The 25,246-nt window shown below is 33.6% G+C and overlaps 1 protein-coding gene across 1 annotated transcript in view; it reads left to right on the plus strand.

The window, feature by feature from the left end:
• LOC145683623 (uncharacterized) overlaps positions 1-25,246 on the plus strand; it is a gene marked incomplete at its 3' end in the record, with an annotated part of 551,164 nt that overhangs the window by 78,740 nt on the left and 447,178 nt on the right. Inside the window, 4 exon segments of the mRNA XM_081754960.1 lie at positions 327-383; positions 3,285-3,341; positions 16,683-16,811; positions 22,432-22,476. Of these exon segments, the coding sequence (XP_081611086.1) occupies positions 327-383; positions 3,285-3,341; positions 16,683-16,811; positions 22,432-22,476 (288 nt within the window).

The raw sequence follows: 25,246 nt of genomic DNA on the forward strand, positions 1-25,246 counted from the left end.
GAGGGCAGAAGTGAAACATTTGAAAATATTAATATTTGAAAAATAGTTAGAATTTCGATTATTTTTTGAAAATAATATCAGTAAAGTAGCTAAGGTGTCTTCTTAGATTTCAAAGCTTTTTAATGGTAAAGATATTAATCTGAAATTACCAACCCAGAGCAAACAACATTCCGTGTTTATGCACATCTTAAATATTACAATTGTTGCATTCATAAATTATAATCAGATGATCATATTTATTCGATGTCATGCATTCATAAATTATAATCAGATGATCATATTTATTCGATGTCATTTATTCGTTTGTTTAATTTACTTATGAACAGAACATCCAGTTCCACACAATCAAAGATATGATCTTACATCTAACAATTATCAGCAAGGTAAGTACGAATAAAAGAATAAACCATAATTTTCTAAGCTGTACTTAAGGGTAGATTCTGAAAAATGTGCAAAGAAGGAAAACTTTGCTGTAGGATATGTTCTTTAATATGAATGATTATAGTACCTTAGTTTAGTAATTGTATTGAAAGATCATGGTTTACAACCGTTTAAATAATTTGGATTTTATATGTCATAATATTTTCTGCAATCTAAATAATTGAACACCAAAATCATATTGTGATATTATTGTTCTAGATAATTTGTGTACTTATTACATATGTTTAGGTTAATTAGAAGTATAAAAATGATAATAAAAGAAAACCATAAGCTGTCATTGGGTGGGTGTGTGGTTCAAGTTTGCGATCAGTTTGAGCTCCCATGCGAAAAGGAACTTAGACTGAACATTTAAATTTCAATCATATCTATCGTAATGAGTTAATTTCTAATATTTCACCTGTAGGAATCGAATTCAGAACCAAGTACACCTAAGTCGTCAAATCACTTAATGTTTCAGTCCGATAATATTTAAATATCAAATACATATATAAAATATTTAGAATTAATAATACTATTAATATTAATAATATTATTAATAATAATTATTATAATAATAATAATTAATATTATTATTATTAATAATAATATACTAAGAATAATAGTGTACACCAGAAATTAAGAAAGATGCTATAGCAGTCACACTAAATGCACAGGAGGAATTATTTGTGCTATTATCACAAATTCACAACGTTCGGACTCATTCTAGTCGATAGTTCTGAGTGTTGCGATTTTCATAAACGGAAGTGCAATTTTAACGCAATGTTGAGCATTAACGCATTTTTCGTATTTGCCATACCTTCATATGCTAATAGTTTTAAAGTTTTTGCGTTTAATCAAAGGACATTTATTTCAATATCATGAAAAAATGATTGAACATTTGGGAATAAAAAGTTTCCGACGGTGAAGTATTTACAGCAGTTTCACATATGTAACATATATATCAATCAACTCTTCCTGACGAAAGAGAGCAATTAGTACCGGAGTTGATCACTTATGATGAACCACATGCAGTACACTGTTACTAATGTAGTTTCCAGGGTGGAATATTTCCAGCGATTTCATACATATATACTAATTAGCTCTTCTGGATGGAAGAGATCAAACGTTAAGAAACTATTCACTTCAGGTACACGGTTCCTAACGGTATTTTCGGAAGAGAGGCATACACAACAATTACACATATTATTCTATCTATCTATCTATCTATCTATCTATCTATCTATCTATCTATCTATCTATCTATCTATCTATCTATATCAATAAACTCGTTTTCAGTAATGAAAACAATCCCTAGAAGATTTATTTACTTCAAGCATATGCTACTAAATATAGTTTCCGAGGGTTAGGTAGTAATAACGCTTGCAAATGTGTATTATATATATATATATATATCGATATTTCTAGCGATTTCGCACTTTGAAAATAAAAATATATGAACTCGTCTTGACTAATAATTCGATCGGTACAGGAATCGTTAAAGGATTCACTTCCGGTTCATGGCATCTAACACGTTTTCCGGGGAAGAGTGTTTCCAACGATTGAACAAATGCGACATGCATATCTGATAATTTGTCTTAACTTGAAAAAGCAATATGTACCGAAATTGCTCACTTGCGTCCCAGCTGCTCCCACTACAGGGTACCTAATTCACTTTTCGGGGCAAGGAGAAGGGTAAATTTCTTAATTGGATGCGGTTGGAAGAATCATCATATTATAGTTATGTGCGTGTTAACCGCAAGTATACTTCAGTTTTTCATACCTTCTGGTTATTCGTGGCGGAATATCTTCATTTTACGAATAATAAACATGAGAATAAGAAAGAAAATCCACATATTCGAGAGTAAATCTATTTTCAATTTTCAGTATTGACCATTTTTCCACCGTGTACGGGAAGTGATAGACCGAAATTAACAAGTACCGTTCGTTTTCTTTGGCCAATTCTAGTTTATATATATATATATATATATATATATATATAGATAGATAGATAGATAGATAGATAGATAGATAGATAGATTGATATCATCTGTGTTATCATTGAAAGTACCCCACCCAGGAAACTATAATCTGCCCAGGAAACGATTACTTTGTCTTATGAAGGCTAGTTTATTGATGTATATAGCGTATATGTCGGAAACTACATTAATACTAGTTATCACAAAATCCTGCTCTGAAATGAACAGTTGTGATACCGACTGCTTTCCTTCGTGAATACGAGTTGATTCGTTTTTATTGCTTGAGTGTAATTGCTGAAAATTCTCCACCACGCTAAATTTATGAAGTACCGTGTACCGGAAACGTTTGCATAGAAGTAACCAGTTCTGGTACCGATGGCTTTCTTTCTTCAGGATGAGTTGATTGATATGTATGTTGCATATGTGCGATCACTGGAAATATGTAATCCCTGGAGCTTCTATTACTTCGAAATATTTTAAATGTAATCAATGCTTTATCGTAATTACTTACAGTTAATAAAAAATATGAAACTGCTTAATTTTAAAGTATTTAAGATAGCTTTACGTATCAAAGAATTGGCATATTACTTTCGCTGTTCATTGATAACAGATAGCACAAGTGAAACATTTGAAAAAATCAACATTTGAAAAATAGTTAGAATTTCGATTATTTTTTGAAAATAATATCAGTAAAGTAGCTAAGGTGTCTTCTCAGATTTCAAAGTTTTTAATGGTAAAGGTATTAATCTGAAACTACTAGTCCAGAGCAAAAACATTCCGTGTTTATGCACATATTAAATATTAGAATTGTTGCATTCACAGATCGTAATCAGATGATCATAGTTATTCGATGTCATTTATTCGTTTGTTTAATTTATTTATGAACAGAACATCCAGTTCCATACAATCAAAGATATGATCTTACATCTAACAATTATAAGCAAGGTAAGTACGAATAAAAGAATAAACCATAATTTTCTATCCTGTAGTTAAGGGTAGATTCTGAAAAGTGTGCAAAGAAGGAAAACTTTGCTGTAGGATATGTTCTTTAATATGAATGATTATAGTACCTTCATTTAGTAATTGTATTGAAAGATCATGGTTTACAACCGTTTAAATAATTTGGATTTTATATGTCATAATATTTTCTGCAATCTAAGTAATTGAACACCAAAATCATATTGTGATATTATTGTTCTAGATAATTTGTGTACTTATTACATATGTTTAGGTTAATTAGAAGTATAAAAATGATAATAAACAGGTTAAAAAGAAAACCATAAGCTGTCATTGGGTGGGTGTGTGGTTCAAGTTAGCGATCGGTATAGCTCCCATGCGGTAAGGGACTTAGACTGAACATCAAGTTTCAATCATATCTTTTGTAATAAGTTAATTTCTAATATTTTACCAGGAAGAATCGAATTCAAAACCAAGTACACCTTAGTCGTCAAATCACTTAATGTTTTAGGCCGATAATATCTAATCAAATACATATTCAAAAAGCTTCAGAATTAATAATACAAACAATATTAATAATATTATTAATATTATTATTATTAATAATAATAAAAATAATGGTTAATATTAATATACTAACAATAATAGTGTACTCTAGAAATTAATAACTGTGCTATGGCAGTCATACTAAATATACAGGAGGAATTATTTGTGCTATTATCTCTTCTGAAAAATGTACAGGATTACATTTTAATCACGTATTATACAAGACTATTATATGGAATGACAATGTGTTTGGGGTATCCTACAGGTACGCAAGTAAACATTTACATATCATCATGAAGGGATGTTCATTGTATCATACTCTTTCTCAAGCCCCTCAGTTTTATATTATATTATGCTAAAATTGAGATACGTAGGATTAATTCAAAACTGAATATATCATTGTCCATGAACAACACATTCTGTTATTTTCTCGCATGGATGTATCGATATCCTTCAAATTTTTGGCAGCAAATACCCGGGATCAGTTCCCAGAAGCACTAATTTTGTTTAGGTTCTACATTAAACTAAAGGTTAACATATCTTATGGCTTCGTTGCTGGAAAGAACTCATATATTCAAATCAAATAACCAACATCCGAAATCTGTACCATATTATGAGAAATCCGAAGCAATGTTTGAAAGGATCTTCTGTTCTCAATTTAGTTTTCTGAACTTCAAATCAACTGTGACGAAAACCACCTTCAGTTCGAAAGTTTCTCTCTCTGTGTGTATCTATCTATGTATCTGTCTACATATAACGTACTTTGTGAATGTCATAACCGCCGTAATTTTCAGCGGATTGAGACCAAACTCGGAACAAACATTAATTGTTGAATATTTTGAATGAGCTGTTTAGCCAGAATAATTAGATAAAAATATTCAAGATGGCGGCTCTCAAACTGTTAAAAAGTTCTAAAGGAAACAAACTTTGCTCATAAATTGTTACTCACAATGTTTGAGTGAATTTTCCTTCTTTACTGAAATATTTGTGTGTAGCTACTTATTTTTTTTGTTGTTGAAATATTCGACCCGATTAACCACTTAAAGAAGATTCACGCCTCTTCGCTACGGTCAGTCTTGGTTTCTTTTTTGGGGGGGATAATTTTCTATGGGAACAACACGATTTTTCGTGATGATATGAAGTTAGATATTGAAAGTGAAGTAACCTGTGAAACGTTTTATTTAGAATAGAATAGTATAGTAAATATGCTTTCCCCTAACAGAGAGAACTGTGAATTATGTATTTCGAGTTCGAGAGCTTGAATGGCGAGAAAAAATCAAATGAAATTTTTGAGATTTACGTCCCATGCATATGCCGGTTAGGCTAAAGGAGACGGTGATGTTGAGAGATGAATGAAATGGTGAAATAGAGAAAGTGGGAGGAAACAGGAGAACCCCGAGAAAACCCACGTACACGGAGTTTGTCCACCACAAAGTAAACTTTCGGAGAGCAGGGTTTGAACCCAGGACCCCAATCACCAGAGGTGAACGCTCTACCACTGAGCCACCGCGGCATATGTGAAGTTACATGCTATTAATACATGAGGTGTTTAGCCCTACATGCTCTCCATATAATGTAGTAAAAGGGTTATGCAGGGAATAAGAAACAGAAGATTGCTTGGGCAAAACGGAAACTATTGGCATCAGAAAAAACATTTATCTACGAGGCATGTGCAGTAACATAATTCAGAATAGTTGTTGTTTAGTTTATTAAATAAAGAAAGCGGTATAGAAAACAAACATTCCGCGTCAATGAGATCGACCAAAGTTGACAAAGGAGATGTGTAGTAATGCATCAACTTTGGTTAAATTGACAATTCGTTCTGTGTCCTGTAATAGATCGTATGTTATACATCACAACTTTACGGGAGAGCAGAGAAAGACTTACTAACCGTATCATATAGAATAGGGTGAAGCGTATTGCACTTTTGTTGGAAATTCGATGACGGCTAGTGCGGAGAAGGTGCCATTAGTGGCACCGATCTTACTGATTTTATTTTTTATTTTTTGGACAATCACTTACCCTGACCCAACGAACGTAAAGGTTTCTAAGTGTTTGGTTAGGCACCACGCACAACACCAATGACAGAAAAGTTACTTGTGGTCGTTTTTAGATTTACCTGATGGCTATAATACAATTATTTTATTAAAAGGAACTTGTAGCAATGCCAGTAAATAATTTTAATATGTTTATGAGTCAAAGTACAGTCATATTGGATTTTCCAAAGAATTGAAGATTTGGAAAATATATCTCGAATTGTGAACGTAGTGTTCTATGGTGTCGAGGAAAGTGCAAGTGAATCGTGGGACGAAACTGAAAGGAAAGTGCGGGGTGTGATTACGATAGATTAAAAATTGATTTGGCGGACGATGACATTCAAAGAAGTCACAGTTTAGGAAGAAAAATCAGTGGGCAAAGTCGTCCTATAGTGTGCAAGACAAAACGAAGGAAGGAATTCTTACACGTAGGAATAAATTGAGGGGTACCAAAATTTATATTAGTGAAGATTTCTCTTTTGAAGTTAGACAAGAACGCAAAGCCCTTCAAACGTATGTTAGCGAAGCTAGACAACGAGGAAGTTATGCTTATTTGCAATTCCGGCATGCGCGCATCGATGGGAAGAAATTGTCACTACAGGAAGTGACAAATAGCAAAAAAATCTTTCGAACTTGCCAAACAATCCATCTGCCGCCGAAGAGCCTGAGGCAGATTTGGACGAAGTTGTCAGTGTGCAGAGAAGTTCTCTCCACTTCACTACCCCAGGGAGTAACCGTACCGAGCAGATCCCATTGAAGCGGAACTTGAATTTCAATCTGTGAGAAACAGGTTTCCAGGAACTACAACTAGTAAATACAACAACACAGTTTTCTGCTAATGATAGTAAAAATAAATTTCTAGCGTCAAACAATGTGAACTTGACAAGCACCGTAAAAAGCTCAAGGTCAGATTCAACTACGAAAACTGATGTTTTAAATTGTGATATAACAGTACCATGTAATCAGCATCGCAATATTAAACTTTCAGTGTATTACCAGAGTGTTTGGGGTCGCAGAGGTTCAAAAAGTCAAGAGTTCTTTACAAATATTGTATTGAATACATACGATATAGTAATCATTAGAGAAAGTTCCTTAACTGTTAGTTACTAAGATTCTGAAATATTTGATGATCGATATTGTGCCTTCCGTTAGGACAGAAATTTTGAGCTGCTTAACAAGAGTAAAGGGAGTGGGGTAATAATTGCTATTCTTAAAAAATATAATGTGTACTATGAAAGTTCCTGCGATACAAATCTGGAGTGTGTTCTTGTTAAATTTGTATTACATTCTTTAGATGTATTTGTCCGTGTCATTTATATTCCAGCGGATTCAAATTTAAAAATATACGAAGAGTTTTATCAATTTATCGAGAGTAACTGTCCATCAGGTAGCACAATTCTCTGCATCGGAGATTTTAATATTGCAGAAATTACAAATTCTTGTTTTGATATTATGTCCTCAACAACCAAATGTAAAGATGTGTATAACTTTATGTCCTTATACAATTTATCATCATTCAACGACATACAAAATACAAATAGCCGTACATCAGACCTAGTACTTTCTAATATCAAAGATGTAGTTGTTTCTAAAGAGTATCCACTTGTTCGAGAGGACAGACATTACCCAGCAATGCTAGTAGCTTTAACGCTTAATCATATTACTAAATTAAAGCAAGTTCCTAAAGTAACTAGTTTCAACTTTAAAAGGACTGATTTCGCAAAATTATATACAGAATTATCAAAATTATCTCGGGATTGCCTTTCACAAAATGATTATGTTGATTGTACTCTATCAAAATTCTACGAGATGATTTACAACGTATTCAGTCGATGCATCCCTGTTAAGAAACACGTCAATGCCTTTTATCCGTGCTGGTTTACCTATGATTTAATCAAAACAATTAAATAAAAATCTTACCATTGTAAGAAGTGGAAAGAGGGGCTAAATAATATTGCACCAGCGTCAACAGTTACTGAAACTACGAAGAGAAATTAAATCAGAAATTTCGAGAGCGTACAAGGTATTTATTTTGCATTCTGAATTTACTGTAGAAAAAGACCCACGGCAGTTCTTTTATTTTATTAAAAGTAAAACCAAGCGTCTCTCGTCAGATTCTCTAACATATAATGGTAACGAGTTAAAACAACAGAGAAATTTCTCAGGCATTCGCGCATTATTTTCAGTAAGTATGTAGTAGTGTACCCGCCGGATTATCTAACAACAAATAATTCGGAATGTAGTATATTAGACACTTTTCACAAAGGAATTAGAGTAGATTGAGCAGGCTATTAAAGCGCTGAGAAAATCCCATCAATTATCCGTATATAATTAATGTCATATCTCCGTGTGAACCAAATTCAGTTAAAGATTTAGGAGTAATTTTTGATTCAAAATTGACCTTCTCTCTAATCGATGCTATCTCTAATGCTGCATTCAGTAACCTCGTCTTTATCTATAGAATGGGTGAAGAGTTTAGAAACGTGTCGACATTCGTTAAACTTTATAATTTGTAGGCAAGGTCCCGATTAGAATATGGTGCGTTATTTGGACACCGAATGTAAATAAATACTTACAAGCAATAGAAAATATACAATTTAAATTTCTAAAACTGCTTACGTACAAGAAGACAGCTTTCTATCACAAACAGATTCCCTACGTGGACTTAGTAAGGAATTTGAATTTTCTAACGTTGACGAACCGAAGAAAGATGTTTGATTTACTATTTTTATATAAAGTATTAATAATAATATTAACTGTCCAGGGTTACTCACGAAAGTATATCTGAGCGTTCCAACAGTCAGAACAAGACCAGGAAATACTGGTATTTTTTTTTTTCGTGAAAGGGTACGAACAAATATTCTCAGTAAATCTCCGCTGTGAAGAGTATGTGACTCCTACAATGAATTAAGTCATAAAACTGATGTTTTAGATATATTCAGTATGTCAGAATATGTATTTAGAAACGGAATTATTACCGAGTATCTGACACTCGAAGTGAATTGATTAATTGTAGGGATTAATGTATATATATGTTTATGTATGTATTAAAATTAGGCATTAAGCCTAATGTGTTGTTTTATTTCTAAATAAATAAATAAATATTAGCTCAGTTGTTCGAATGGATGTCCAGATTTTGTCTGGAGTGCCACGTTAACCATGAATATAGGCATAGCCCTTGATATAAGACGATTTTCTTTGTGCAACTCTTCGCTTATTTTGCTGTGTACGCAAAATAACCCAGAACTCACCACGGGGATGTTGTTGCATATCGAGTTCCACCCACCCACCCACTCAATAGGCATACGTTGATATTTGACAGTAGGTCATGTAGTTCTTATTGGTCTCGAAGCGGGGCATTCTTGTTCTAGACTTCAGTTTGGCTCTAACGTAGATATCTCTTGCGTTCTGGCCGCACTTTTTCAACGCTGCCTCGGACACCAGCTTCACTGTAGGTTCCACAGCTTGACTATGGCAAGGGAATGTTGTTAGGGTAGCTGAAGTTCGGATGTTTCTTCAAATGATCCGTTATTTTCGTGTGAATGGTGACTCTGTTAGACATTCAGGCCCATTAATCATGTCGTAGTAATTTTCAGCTGTAAAGTTTAGTTTCGGAACAATGAAATCACGTGGGCGGCTTGATCTCGGACTCTTCTGGTTGCGGCACTTTTTTTTATCCTTCTCCAGCCTAACGTTCGAATATGCGGATTTTCTTCTGCTGTCATTGCTATCAGCAGGTTTTCATGATGAGCGTAGTACCCGTTTGCTTGTAGAACAGAATGAACTATGAGTTGTAGATTTTCTGGCAGAAAACGTGATAGCTTAACCATGCTAAACAGGTAAATGGCGCCCAATTGCAAGAAAGATTTCGCCGTATTGAAAATCAGACGGGAGTGTATACTTTAACAACGTACTGGCAAAGTAGACACAAACTTGAACTAGGTTTATCAGTACTGGTGTAGTGGCGAAGCATCCTACAGGCCAATGTAAGCCATCGTGAATGTGATGTTGGTCCTCGTTTTCTGTTTGCTAGATCGGTAGTACACATTCCTGTAGCAACAGCCTTACAAATTTCAAAGAGATAATTCTGGTCGTTGCTTAAAACATCAGTTTTTTTAATTTCAGACACCCATTCAACATGAATGGGTGTAAAGGGGACGATCGGTGAACGTTCACTATCCTTTAATTTCTTTCCGATGGGGCGGAAAAAGCGTTGGGTCCGGTCGTCCCACCATCCAATTCGGTAACAAGGTATGGAAATGGCAATTCGTTGGTATGAAGAAGGCAAATAAGATGCTGCAGTTATTATTATAGAGATCTTTGTATTTGACTTATCAGGCCGTAATTCCGTCCTGTGTTCGTGGCTTCACCATCACTGCCGACTGATTCAAGAGTTGATACGTCGTACTGGTTCTTCTCTAAAAGCTCCAATATAGAATTGGCAATATCCTTGCCAGTGATTGACTTAGGTGTGGCATGACCCAAGTATTCTGAACCGGGCTCCGATAGAAACTGTGATATGCTTTTCTTTAACCTCTCGTCTTCGTAGTTTGCCGTTAATATTTTCTTGCATAAGAGTTGAATCATTTCTTCCGTCAAGTAGATACTTGTAATCGACCGGCCTAGGTGAGACTTTTCTTTCTTGATCTTCTTACCCAGTTTATCTTTTCCTCTTCGTACCTTAGATCTGTTGGTGTTATGAGTCTCGCACCCTGAAGTACGTCAGATGCGATCAAAATAACCTGTCAGTCTGAAGCTCCAGTTCTAAACGCTGCCTCCGCTGTATTTTGAAGACAGATGCGCTTTAGGATATGTTTCGTTCTTGGACTCGCCTCGAAGTCAAATCCCGATGTGCTTCCCGATTCAACTGTTTTGCTGGATTCCGCTGAGGACTCCAGTATCTTTGACCTGTGCCTGTGTCTAATCCCACTAGTTGATGGACTTGCTTCAATATTTACAGCGACTTTGTTGGTTGTCTACCCCATAAATCTGCTCACTTTACGCGAAAACATCTTTGACAGAGATTTCCTTGTTCGGACGTCAATGCTACCAATGCTCATTTTCCGTGATGCTCTCTGGTCTAAAAGAAGCTTGAATTCTCGTTTTGGAATCTTGCGTGTACTCTCACAGTTGCAATCTTCGGCGGTTTTACATTTGCAAGACGCAATGTTAAAAAGACACTTTTCCACGTGTGCAACAAAACCTGCACGAAGTATTGCTTCTTGTCCTTGTTCACTGAAATGTTTTTCCTTGTTGCGACACTTATTATAAAATGTTTTCACCATGTCTAATACTCTCTTTTCTGAAACCACAGGAATGCTTGCATTACGCCAAATATGTACAGCTCCATTTCCAACTAGTGTACAAATGTCAGTCACTGGTAATTTAATTACACTTTCGTCGCCATTTAAACCCCTTCGGAATGATAATATCGCATAACGTCAGCGCACATGGGTAACTGCACTTCACTCATTTCACTTGGAGTACCAAATAAGCCTCGTTTCACACTTTCCCGCGTTGGTCTGCTATGAGGCGTTTTCTTCATCTTCTTTCCATTGCTTCCGAACTTGAAAACCAAGGTGTACAAAATATCTCAGAACAGTATCGCACTAAGAAGACTTTAACTTTAGGTGCAATCACAAACTTTCTGTCTTAACGGAAACAGTAGCGAACTGATACCTTTAAAGCTTAAGCTGTAATAAACTGGAATGTTGGATTGGTTTGCCGAAGTGCGTAATATTTATACCACCGTTGAACTTCGAGCAAGAATATTATAGAAATGTCGGCGTAGGTTCTGGAGACAACGAGGCGAGCGTGAGAGCCGGACAGAGCCGGAATTCGCGACGACGCTCGAAGAGCGTGGCCAAAGTAAGCAACCACGAAGTTATTTAACCTGCCGCTAGATAGCATTTGCTGCCGATGTACATAACAAGCGAAGAGTTGCCAAAAAAATCGGGTGATATCAAGAGCTATGCCTATAATCATTGTTAACGTAGCATTCAAACAATATCTGGACATTAATTCCAACCACTGAGCAAATATGGCTGTACTTTGACTCATAAACATTTTAAAATTATTTACTGACATCGCTACAAGTATCTTTTAATAAAATAATTGTATTATAGCCATCAGGTAACTCTAAAAATGATCACAAGTAGCCTAACCAAACACTTAAAAGCTAAGTCCGTTGAGGCAGAGTAAATGGTTGTCCAGAAACATAAAAAAAACCAGTAAGGTCAGTGCCACTAATGGCACCTTTTTCGCACTAGTCGTCATCAAATTTCCAACAAAAATGCAAAACACTTCACCCTAATATAGAAAGTTTTACTAACTCCATCATATAGACACAAACGGATGTAACTGTGAGTACTACAACTTGGATTTAACGAGAGCCGTTTAGACATTCAGTGATTTCCAGCTTTGTATATTCACTAAAAAGATAAGAAGCAATATAATTCTTCATACCTCCCTTTCCAGTAGCTAGATACATGCAATTCGTGATTACATAATGAAACTGCTGTCGGATTTTAATACATTGCAGGATAGAAAATGCATTGTATTACTTGTTTGTTTGCAGACAGCTATTAGTTTAGTCTAGGTTGGCCAATTCTGAAAGGTTGGCCAAATCCGGAAACTTAACTTTTCGGACTCCTAAAAGTAAAACAGGACAAATTCCGGAATTCGTAAGATTCCGGAATTTGGGAAAATCCGATTTTGGAAAAAATCCGGAATTCGGAAGAAATCCGAAATTTAGAAATTTCTGATTCTTTAAACATTCCGGAATCCGGTAAAAATCCGGAATTTTTCCGAATTTCAGAATTTTTAAATTTCGGATTCTTTCCAAATTCCGGAAATTTTCTCAATTTCCTAATTTTTACCGAATTCCATAATTTTCTGAAATTTGGAAAGTGAAATTTCCGCTTCCGGAAAATGAATTTCTCTCGGTTAATATGTACATGATTCTTGCATCTCATCTCTTGATGAATAACTTTGAGCAAAGGAAATTGACCATTCACCTTCCATGCAGCCATTATTTTATGCGGAAAAAGATGCTACCTGGTATGGAATCGAACCGAGGTTTTCGAGTTGGACACCTAGTGGCGGCTTTAGAGGGTAGGGACAGCTGTTTCCAAAAATTCAAAAAAAATAATTAAACGCTAAATGAGACGATAACGAGTAAATACATTTTCCAGTATTTCCATTAATGGTAGATAATTATTTTAAAAAATAGCATCAACCATTGCTGTAAAATTTATATCCTACTATCATTAATCAATTAAATGTGTATACGTATCCATAAGTGAGTTAGCGGGCCTAGAAAAAATTAAGATCCGCCCTGATGATACCGATACCCCAGAGATTACTCACCGAAGATGTGTTTTCATCAAATGGTGTATTGATTGTTTCTAAGACCAATAACATGACAAGAGGATACTTCAGATTAGTGGTAATTCCTGAACGGCACTGGTGATTCCTGTAGATGTTGTTTGTATTTTCCCATCCAATATTAGTCAATTATCTCCGTGATCTTAAGGATTACTCGTTTAGTATGATAAGTCACGATACGATTCTTCACGACCGCTTTATAAAAAATATTTGAGTTGAAAAGGACTTGAACCTATGTTGATTACCTGTATTATTCACAAGTCCAGCACATTACTCTTACACTATTTCCCTCAGGAAGTCATAAACCAAATATTACAAAGTTCAGCTCTGATGTTTGGAACGAACTGGTAATGTTCTTCCTGTAAAGATATTTCCTACCAAAGTACCTGCCGAAACTCATTTATTCGATGACCTGGAGACAAATTACTACCTACTATTAAACTAAATAACATGTAATACTGGAATATTACAGAAATACTAACATATTATGCAGTAATTTCGCCGTGCAGATTCAAAAGTGCGCTAATAATAATAATAATAATAAAAAATATTCAACTTCACTATATAATATTAACTTCAACGAACTACTTACGTCTTTGTGCGACTGGACTTTGGTTCGAGTCTGTTGGAGACTATTGAATACAGTGATTCTTATCATAGTTTTGCCACAACTGCAAGTCCTGTCGTAAAGAGCGCAGCTGTTCGTTTTAGTGTTTCGTAGGAATTATTATTGTTAATGTTCAGTACTGATAACACATTTTATCTTCGCGTATTGCTTTTATTCTTGTCTTCATTTCAAAAGAGAAGAATAACCAAACAAATACCACCGTAATTAATCTGATTTTGAATGTAAACGCCATTCGCAATCAGTAAAGAACAAAAATTGAACGTTCCGACGTACCTGCAAAACGTAAAAAAGGGAAGTAGTGGAATTCGAACCCATGCTCATGGTCATTAAGAATACAATAACCGCATGCCTTAAATATCTTCACTACGATTTCTACGCTGAGTAAAATATGGCTTATTCAATTTCTATATTGATCCCATTATATCAAGTTTATACGGATTTTTTTTTCTTATGGATACTTTGCAATCACTGACAAAAATCTAAGTAAACACTGTGCATTCTTTACCATAATGTGAATATAGGGTACATGTCTTCATTCGTCTTTCTCTCTTCATGTCTTTCTTGATATTTCTTTATCATGTATTTGTTTCTCTTTCTTTTCTCTATTTATTGTTATCTTGTACTGATTACTTCTCTCTTTTACACACCTTCTCCCTTCTCGCACCTGTGTTGCGTCAGAGCTAAACCGGACTCTTTGCAAAACGTATTGACCAGCCTAATTTAAATACAAATCTCCCAGTACTCAACGTAGAAATTGTAGTCGAGAGGTTTAGGGCTATTTCTAATGACCTTGAGTATGGGTTCGAATGCCTTCACTTCAATTCTTTTACGTTTTACAGCTACGTCGGAATGTATAATTTTTAATCTTTACTAATTGCAAATGGCGTTTACATTCAAAATAAGAGAACTTATTATGGTATTTGTTCGGATATATTTCTCTTTTAAAATGAAGACTAGAATAAAACCAATAGTTTAGGCAAAGGCATGAAGTGTTACCAGTACTAAACATTTCCAATAATAATTGCTACGAAAGACTAATTACGAGCTCTTTTACGATCTCACACGAGCTATATGTATTATTAATGAACATTTAAAAAATCTCCTTGCAGGGGACTCGAACTGGTATCCTTTGAACTTGTAATCTAGGATCTTAAATACCACACCAAGATTAATGCTTAGTACACGTTTAGTTGTCGGCGTATTTGTTTGTATTTTTATTTTATGTTCCCACTTCGACTATTTTTACCCTTTTTTCTCTGTTTAGCAGGTTTAGCAGCTGTTTCTGGCTTTCTCTTTCGGTGTCGTCCTTTATTTGCACTATGCACTATTCTTAATCAGAGCTTGTGCCCCTCTGCAATGCTATTAAGATTAGACTTTTCTTCTTGCCCCTCACTAAACATTTGATTGATTTAATTCTCATATGCTCCATGGCTGGAGTGCAGGAATGCCAGACTAAAAAAACAGATATACATTTACTTTTCTGACAGACAGTACAGTGTATCCTGTGATACAGACTACATGAGCACCTTCTCTTTCCACCTAGAACATCTTCACATGTAAATTATTTAACGATGCCAACACTGTCTTTTAAAGATCTTATATCAATCTCACGATACTATTTTCGAATTACGTGTCACCTGGTTAAGAATCACATTTGCAAAACATTTATTCTAATTTTGTTTATGAGTGAAAATTGTACGCTAAGATCAATTTTTGTTACAAAATTTTATGGACGTTCATGTACTTAAAAAAGAGAGCCTTTGGCGTATTGCTGTTGATAGTAGCATTTGTACTTAGCAAGCTGGTTTGTAGAAATTTATTTGTAAAGAATGTGTTAGAAACAATTTATGTGCATGATGTTTTGTACCCCTTCGGGGATATTTTAAAAGTTTCAAATTTGTTGGGTTAGGAATTTCATTACGTTACGTTCAGAATTAAGTTAAGGAAACTATTTGTTCTTGTGGCTGACATATTTAAAGGTTTGCAGAGCGCATAGTATTGAAGCTGTTGTGTTAACGTTTCAATTTTACCACACCACTATATGAAATTTAGCAATTCAAGTGTTTGCATAATATGTTTATACATTAGATGTATGCGTGATTATAGAATTACTGTGTGTGCCAGTACGTTAGATTATGCATGTTTTGTTACTCATTCAATAATGTAAACTCGTGACCTACGTTCAATCATAAGTTATATGCATCTCAGCAACACTTAAAAAAAACATAATGAATTTGTAATAATTTACATTAATTATTCATTAATTGATATACACGCTTACTTTTCTACTACCCTCGTAGATACTGCAGTTGTTTCCAAATCAATGTGGAACCCTGATAGATTCATAAATGCTAGTAACTTCTACATGGTGTGAGGTCCATATTACAGTTTCTGACTACCGACACTTCCTTTATTAGTAAATTTGATAGGATTATTTGTACTGTAAATTAATTTTACAACCCTGAATTAGAAAATTATTATCCCGGTTCCTATTTTCCAATGTCTGAACGTGTTTTACATTCAAATAACATAAAGAGGCATTTGCGGAAATTTTAAAAAGTATTTGTATTCAATTGTAAGAGAAAAGTTATGACGATTATCACTATTGATTTGATTGTGATCACTTTATTAAATGTTTTCTTATTTTGAATATTACGGGTTATACTTACTACTGCTAAGTAATTTCGGTCGTTCAGTAGTCTAATATTGTAATTACTACATTTCTTAATCTAGCAAAGTTTCCATCACAACCTTCGTACGATATAATGATGGATCAACCAAAGAACGAAGAAAATGAGACAGACATACTTGACGAATTGCGTAAGAAGGAAGAAAATTGGAAAGCTCTATTTGACGCATTGCGTGAGTATTATAAAACACTCAGTTTATTTGTATTTGTTTAAAATATAAAACAAATATTTATGCATAAAAATTGTATATCAGAAGGGGAAACAATTTAATAAATTTTCATTTGTATATTTTTTGAGAGAAATAAAAGAATATATTTTCTTGTAAATACAAAGAAAAATAAGAAACTTATCCTTCAATTGAAGTGAAAATGGTGCAATCAATCTTGTGTGATAGCAATGAATATCATAAACCGTATTTGTTGTCAGCAAAAATAAACATAAATAAATATTATCTCAAAAGTGAAAATCACATTTCTACTTTTCTATAAGTTTCTAATATGAAACTTTCTATTTAAAACACATTTAGTATTCTCAAGTCACATAAAAGCATATGCTAAAATATAATATGGATCTACAACGTCTTTTGTTTCCGTTAATGGAACGTTGAATTATTTACATGTCATAAAATATAATTCATAAACGTTACATTTTTTAATAAATTATCAATATGCTTTGTGTTTGCAACGACGATTTATCTCGAGATATTCACAATATTCTTGAAACAGAAGTAGATATGAAATAAAGCTGTCACTTACTTCACAGGATATAACGTATTACCTCTCGGACATAACTGAAGATAGTTTTATAAAGGTATTTAAATTTAATATAGACATCAAAAATAAATTCACCATAAAATCAACTTAACAAAAGAAAAATTGATAAATAATCAGATTGCATCAGTTGCTTAAATTTTGTTTTGTCGCTTAGAGATATCAAATTGATTTCCTGAAACGATATATTATGCTAAAACTCGCACAATTCTCATTTGCAGTATTAAATCTTAGTATTATCAAAAATAAAACACTGTATTGTTTGAAAGACCTTGTCTAATGTTACATTTTAAACTTGGTACTAGACTACACAAAAGTATTAATTGTTGATGCCATAGGTCAAATTTCCTCCCAGTGTATTATTATTATATGTGTGTTAATATTATGAGCAATGCAAGCAACTGAAAAGCTGCTTTTCAAGTAAAATAAGATATGTAAATGAAAATACTGTAACAAATTCTGCTTTGTATTTATTCAGACTAAGAACACATGTTTGAGTAATTATACATGATGGTATAATAATTTGGATTCTCAACTTGTTAAATGCACTGCATGAAAGCAGTACGAAATTCATAGAATTTCATACTATTATAGAAATTATCTGAATATCTTATAATGTATATAATCGTGTGTGCAAAATTTTACACCCTTCCATAGAATCTACACATTTTTGAAAATGTTCGTTACATTATAATCTATGATTTCACATGATTATATATGCAGATGTGAAACGATATCCTGTAAAGAATTATAATACACGTTTTGAACATATGCACATTTGCACTAGGCTTTTAATGAGGTTACAGAGAAACCTTCTCGAGTACAGTTGCACATATTTGTGATGGGTCTGATATGGCACGTTTTGACTCCACTTAGGTCAACGTATTTCCATATATCCAAAGGCAACGTACTGAACGTTATTCCCCATATTTTTGCTCCATTAATTAGGCTGGTGTTTCTGCGCAAATTCTTTGAGATACTCTTGTGTACATTGATGTATAGATTACACTTGTATTGTGCAATCAGTAAGGTATGTATTCAGAAACGAGCATTTGTTCTTTAACCTGCAAGTACTAATCGAAATGTATTTCATCCTTTTTTGGTTTCAAGAACAGTGTAATGATATTTTAAAATACATTGCTAATTAGTCAAAAATAAGTGTGTCTTGTGCAAGAAATGAAATACCAAAATATCGAAACATTTATAGGTATGATAGTTAAGGCATGTTGACATTTTGTAATTGTTACATTTCTTCCTTTTCCCAAATTTTCATGGAAAATACATATAGACACATCTTAAAACTTTGACATCGATTATAAGGGAAATGATCTATATAAAAATTACCAAGTATTCAAATTCGGTAGATTTGGAATTTATACTTTAGAATGAGTCATTTGCGTCTCATGCCTGACTACAAATAGGCACATTGGTCCATAATTTGTATCGGAAACTGACGTCATGATGTACTCTTTAAAAATTTAGTGGAAAAAAATTACTTCTGTATAATGGGAAAGTAGTCAACGAGAGAAGGGAATTCTTAGGAAGATGGAAATAATATGTTGAGGTCTTATATGAGAGGAGGCATAGACAGTGTAGAACATATGTTGAAGTAGAAAATGAAGTGTGCGAGTATAATAAAGAAATTTGAATTCTTCGGGGGTGAGTTTGCAAAGGCTATAGGCAAATAAAAAGACAATCGTGATAGATAGTATCCTAATCGAATTCATTAAAAATATGGGAACAGCAACAATAAACAATTGTTTCGACTGCATAATGGAACATATGACGCAGGAGAGTTGCCAGAAGACTTCCTAAGTACGATCATGATGCCAGTGGATAAGGAATCAAATTTAAAGAGATATGTCGCTTATAGAACTATTAGTTTCTTATCTCATGCAAAAAATGTCTCTGATTTTGTACAGAATGTTGAATGGAAGAACGAATTCAAAAGTTGAGGAGAAAGAATTTGGTTTCAGGAGAAGCAAGAGCACAAAAGATGCCATTGGATCTTTAAGAGTGATCGGTAAAAGGTTTATAGAAGAAGAAAAGAGGGGTATATCATATTTATTGATTTAGAAAATACATTTCACAGTGTGAAATGGGAATTGTTGTTGGAAATCCTATAGAAAGTTAGTTTGAAATGGAGAGATCGAATCCTAATAAGACTTATGTAAAAAACATCGATTTTTTAATTTAACATTGAATAATCCTTACACTGACACATTTTTGACAGAAATGTTACCCGATTCTTTTTGTTTTCAAATAATAACTTATGACGCTATTTTAATTTAAACAGTTAATTTGAAGGTTTTTGACATAATACTGTGCCCTCATACACGTATGCAAGTGTGATATGTGTAATATGACATCACATCCAAAAATTTCGTGTTTTCGAAAGTCAAGCCTACAGGAATGCTCTCCATGCAAATATTCTACATATGCCTGAGCGTATTAGTGGTATGGTGCATATCTTTCTGTGAAATTAAATGTATTAATGTATCCAAAATACAAACATAAATAACTAGATTTAAGCTTATGTATTTTATTAAAGACTTAGATGATAAAGTACAAGGAAAATGACATTCTTGGAAAAGTATTAAACTTCGATTCTGCCGATTCTTTATCTTAACATTGAATGTAAGACAATAAATTAAATAACATTAAACTTAAAGTTCCAAAGTAATAACTTGTAATCGATTCGAGTCTGTTCGGGCGGCCATTTATTTATAACCGCCTAGAATAGTCTCAGTTCGGGCGGTAATTTATTTGTAATAGCCTTGGGTCTCGATTCGGGCTGGCATTTATTTGTAATCGCCGAGTGTCACTGTTTGTGGTTCGTTGTCCTAGAAATAAATATTCCCCTGAGACCTGGACTTACCTGGGTAGGACGTTGAAGGACCTCTCCAAGAATGGATTACAAATTGTTTTTAAATCGCTCGTCGGTCTCAATGATGAGATGAGCATTTGGCGTCGAGAGGTTAGGATGTCTCGTCTTGAAAAAGTCACGGACGATCAGACTGTCATCCAGACCATAACGCACACAAATATCAATTACTCACACAATGAAAACACACTAGGTTATATGACACTATACATATTTTTTTAGAATAGTATAAAGAAGAAAAGCTAATAGCAATGATCACAACACTATGTATATATATATATATATATATATATATATATATATATATATATATATATTTCGATTATCCCAATCGCTATTTACTTCTCACTATATTGTAGCTGTTTATCACTTTGATTTATATATAGGAAATTATAATTGAGATTTCACTATAAATGCTTTTCTCACACCATTGACTCACTTGGGGGAAATTAGCAATGGGGAAGTGTTACCGGGATAATCCCACGTAGTAACCTGGTTGCTACTCCAGACAATCCTGAAAGAATCGACATGAGAATTGAGCGAAATGATATATTCGGAAGTGGAACGCTGATATTGGAGGGCGCGTTTATAACTTAAACGCACAAGGCATGTGAACCTGGGACTTCACTGGTTGGGGCTATCCGTAAGGAAACGTTCTTCACCGGATAATAGCTTGTTTCCCTTTACACAGTCATACTTGAACCTCGACGCACGTGCGTGGTTACGGCTTCCAAACCTGGAGTCAAACTCCTCGAGCGCAAAGGTTCTAGATACGAGGTGCAATGGTTCACTGAAGAATGTTGGCAGTTCATTCTAAAAAACCATTCAGTTAAATCACCTGTATACATATGTAAACAGAATACGGAGAAGAATTTATGTTAATATTAGTCCATTGGCCACGACGCACGAGACATTGCCGTAACTCGGGCGTGTGAAAGTACAGAAAGTACAGTTGAAAAAGCGATGAGGCTGGCGTCGCTCTATTGTACGAACATCTGGTCTGCTAGTATTTCCATAAATGATTAAAGAAAACACTTAATTCAAGGGAAAGAAGCAATTCCCACCGAAGAAAGAACGTATTTGCATTGCAGTTAACAAAACAATAATTCTATAACCTGGTGGTGGTTATAAATTTAATAATAAGGCAATCATTCCAAAATATTATGTGTATTAATTTGGGAGTGCAGTAGACCGTTAAAATTTAAAGGCTAAACCGTTTAGTTCTTGGAAGCTAGAAACTTGACTTTCATTTTCAACAATTCAAAATGTTAAGTGGTGTATCAAAGTACAAAAATAATTCCAGTTTTGTACTTCGGTGCACATGGTCGATGAATGGAAAAAATTGATGTACTAGCAAATGATGAATCAAAGCATCATTTTAGAGAGTAAAAAACGACAGAGGGCTACAAAATAGAATTTCATTGTCATTTTACCCAGACAAGGGAAGAGGGTGGTACACTTAAAGTTTAATAGCTATGTTTAATGGTTATACTACATTATAACCATTTTAGTTCAGTCAATTTTCAAAATTTCATAATTTATAGTGTGTTTCCTCTCCAAAAATTGAGAACAAATACTGATACGTCCAGACAATAATGAAGTAGGTCGGACACGAAATTTATCCAAAAGTATTTTCTCATTTATGTGCATCGGCAGGTGACTACGTATTACTAAACTTTGGTGACTTGTCAGCGATTCTTCAAATACTATCTATACACTGTAGTTAATAGTCGACCACAACTATGACATATCACGAACTGGTGTTACGTGTGACATTCAGCCACCACTTCGTACTACCGTTTCCTTCAACAATGTGGCGCTGTTGATAATTAAATATTTAGTAAGGGTAATCCTAATCTTATTCTGTTTCCATTCATAGAGGTATATATGCAATTTCGAAAATTACACTAACTACCAAGTGTACTTAACTATGCAATCAATAATTATGAGTTGTGTAAGGCTATATAATACAATATTGATTCGTAATTTTTTCTTTGCTTAACAAAGTTAAAGATTGGCAATGTACATCACTATATTTCGGAATTGAACATACTTTCAAAATTTTATTTTAGGATCACTGATAATGTGAAACAGTAATAACCTATCATCAAGGTATTTTATACTTCTTTATTTTTCAGCTTGCAGTGCTATAAGACAACAAGAAAAGTATGGAAATTGTACATGTAAGAATATTTATAACTATATGACATAAAATAGTTTAACAGCGTAATTCTTCAATAATACATTTTTTAGGTATACCAGATGATTATTTTCAAAGTAACATTTTATTCCTAAATTGTTATATTTTAAATAGAAATAATACCATTTAAAAATTTTCACAACTGAAATACACGAAGGCAGCCTATAATATACTTCATCTGCTAATTAAATAATAATAGTAGACATTTCAATTCCTTTATTTCTTCTTAAAAGTTTAAGAATATTATTTATCTTATGTTTTAAATTCTAGGGAAAGAAAATGGATTTTTCCCGACTCTTTAACACTGACTATTTTTAAAAAGTTTCGATGTTTCCAGAACTTAAAATATGTCGTTATTTTATGACTAGAGCTTCATGAAATCAATCCTTATGATTTAAATAATAACACTAATGCATATCTCAAATATGACTTTGAGTTGCTATGAACTTTGCCTCCTTTTAGATTAATAGATGATGGCACAGTTGTAGTAATTAAGTTAATGAAATTAAAATAACTCAGTTCCTCAATACGATTATCTTGTATTAAAATATTATCAAAATTGTACACTTATCAAACATTAAATCTGATAGCTAGTGGAGGTAAATAAATGAAACATTCTACTTACGTTTCAGAAATATAAAGTAATTGCTTGATAATAACGTTGTCCCTTTAAGGTTCTTCAAAGATTTTGATTGCAATTGAATTTTGTTTTAAATGTCAAAAGTATTAAAGCTTCAAAATTGAAATATATTGTTAATGAAAGTTCAATTGATCAGTGAAAAATTTCTAAACAACAACAACAAAAATATTAATAGTTTATTGGTTTATACTTTACGTTTTAAAAAAAAAATAATAAGAGCTATTTATATATAAAATTGTTTGAGAATATTTGTCCATTTCTTCTTTTTCTGGAGATATACCTAATGCCATAACCAGACAAACTACAAAGGAAAAAGTGTCTTGAAGCAACGAACTTGAGAAGATGTATTTTATTTAACTTCAAACATCCAATGAAATTAAATAAAAGCATAGTTTTAATCGATACAGTTTTCAAGATTCCTTTGACAAAATATACCAACAACTCGCTTGAGTTTGATATAGCACATTGCTCTCTTCAATTCACAACAAGGTCTACATGACATCCAGTTTAATCAGTGTTTATAACAGGGATTTACCTTGGACTTCCATAAGATGTTCAAGGCATACGAAGTTATTATCTAGTTCTTTGATTATTTGTTTGGAAAACGAACTTCTAATTTCAGCGAAAAATTAACAAAATAATGAATATCGACAAACAGAATATCTTCGTAAGAGAATAATGAATATCTCCGTCGAATCAAGAAGTAAAGAGACAAAGCCAAAACTTCCAAATCCAACTTCATGAAGATAAAATGAGCAATTACTTCTAAACGAGAATCCCTACAGGAAAGTGTGGATACAAAAAAAATCATACTTGAAAAACAAAGAAACGTGTTAGGTACTGTTGCGACGGACACACATATCGAAAATACATGAAAATGGAATTTTAACAAACGCACGAAAACGGATTTCCGAATGCAGTAATAACTAACTTTGAACCTGAAAAAATGATTTGGCATATTATCAATATAGGAATTTTAAAAATCCTGTCCAATTTTCTTTGTTAGCAAACCATATAAGAAAGGTAAAGCTGTCGAGCGGCGAGCAACATGCAACCAGTGTTACCAACTGAACATAGGGAAGCATTCAGCAGTCCAGGTACGATAGCACATTTGGGCAATTTAATGAAAAAAGTAGTGTCAGAGCGAGGATGAGATATATTGGAGATCGGTTGTGGAAATAGGTGGAAATCCACACTGCAATTCGTATTCATTTGGAAGCAAGTTCACAATGACAGCACACAATAAACTTCAATTGTACACAAATATGTGCATAATAGTAATTATCATATTGAACTGCAAGTGGCGCATTAAATCTTCTAAATATCGATGTTACGTCACGTCATTCACTGGCATATATTAGCCTTTGTTCAAATATAGGAAAGTCCGCTGAACATGTTGGTGTTGTTAATGTTACACATTCAGCATACACAATTTTCTTGATGCAAACGTAAATTTAGTAATGAAGTTGATGCAAGTCCTACGAGCATACAGAAAATGTGTGTAACAGATCTATCTATTAGGTTAATTAGTCCCAAATTTTAAGGAAATACTCACTAAAATATTCACAACTTGAATATTGCTTTACCCACATTAGTCTTCTTACATCCTGCGACTAGGTGGCTTCATCAGATATCAACAACATGCATAGTCTCATGTAAAGTATCATATATCATGCTCTCTCAAACATTAAAGGGTGGTGAGGGGTACTTCGTACACTTTCACGTAGCCTGACGCCAATATTGTTGGGGATTTTGAAAACGTACAAAACTAGAGATGCTATGAATTGTTCGTCGTTGATATTTTACTGAATTCAACGATAAAATAAGTCTTCTAAAATCCGTGCCTGTAATAAGATAAATAATATTTGTCTACTAATCTTAATAATATATCGATATATTGATTATAAGTACTTAAACATATCTGTACATCAAAAAGTACTTTCTCAAAGTAACTAAAATTACATTCGGCGTTTAAAACTGTTCAAATGTAAACTTTTATACTGTCCTATCTAACAAACTACAATTGGCTGACTTTCATAAAATTAGAGTTACAACTACGCTGTGTGAACACAAGTCGAACGTAAAGCGGGAAGCAAACTATTGGCTCAAAAGA

This window comes from Thermobia domestica, chromosome 4 (assembly GCF_964235325.1).
Source record: "Thermobia domestica chromosome 4, izTheDome1.hap1.1, whole genome shotgun sequence".
In the NCBI taxonomy this organism is placed as follows: Eukaryota; Metazoa; Arthropoda; class Insecta; order Zygentoma; family Lepismatidae; genus Thermobia; species Thermobia domestica.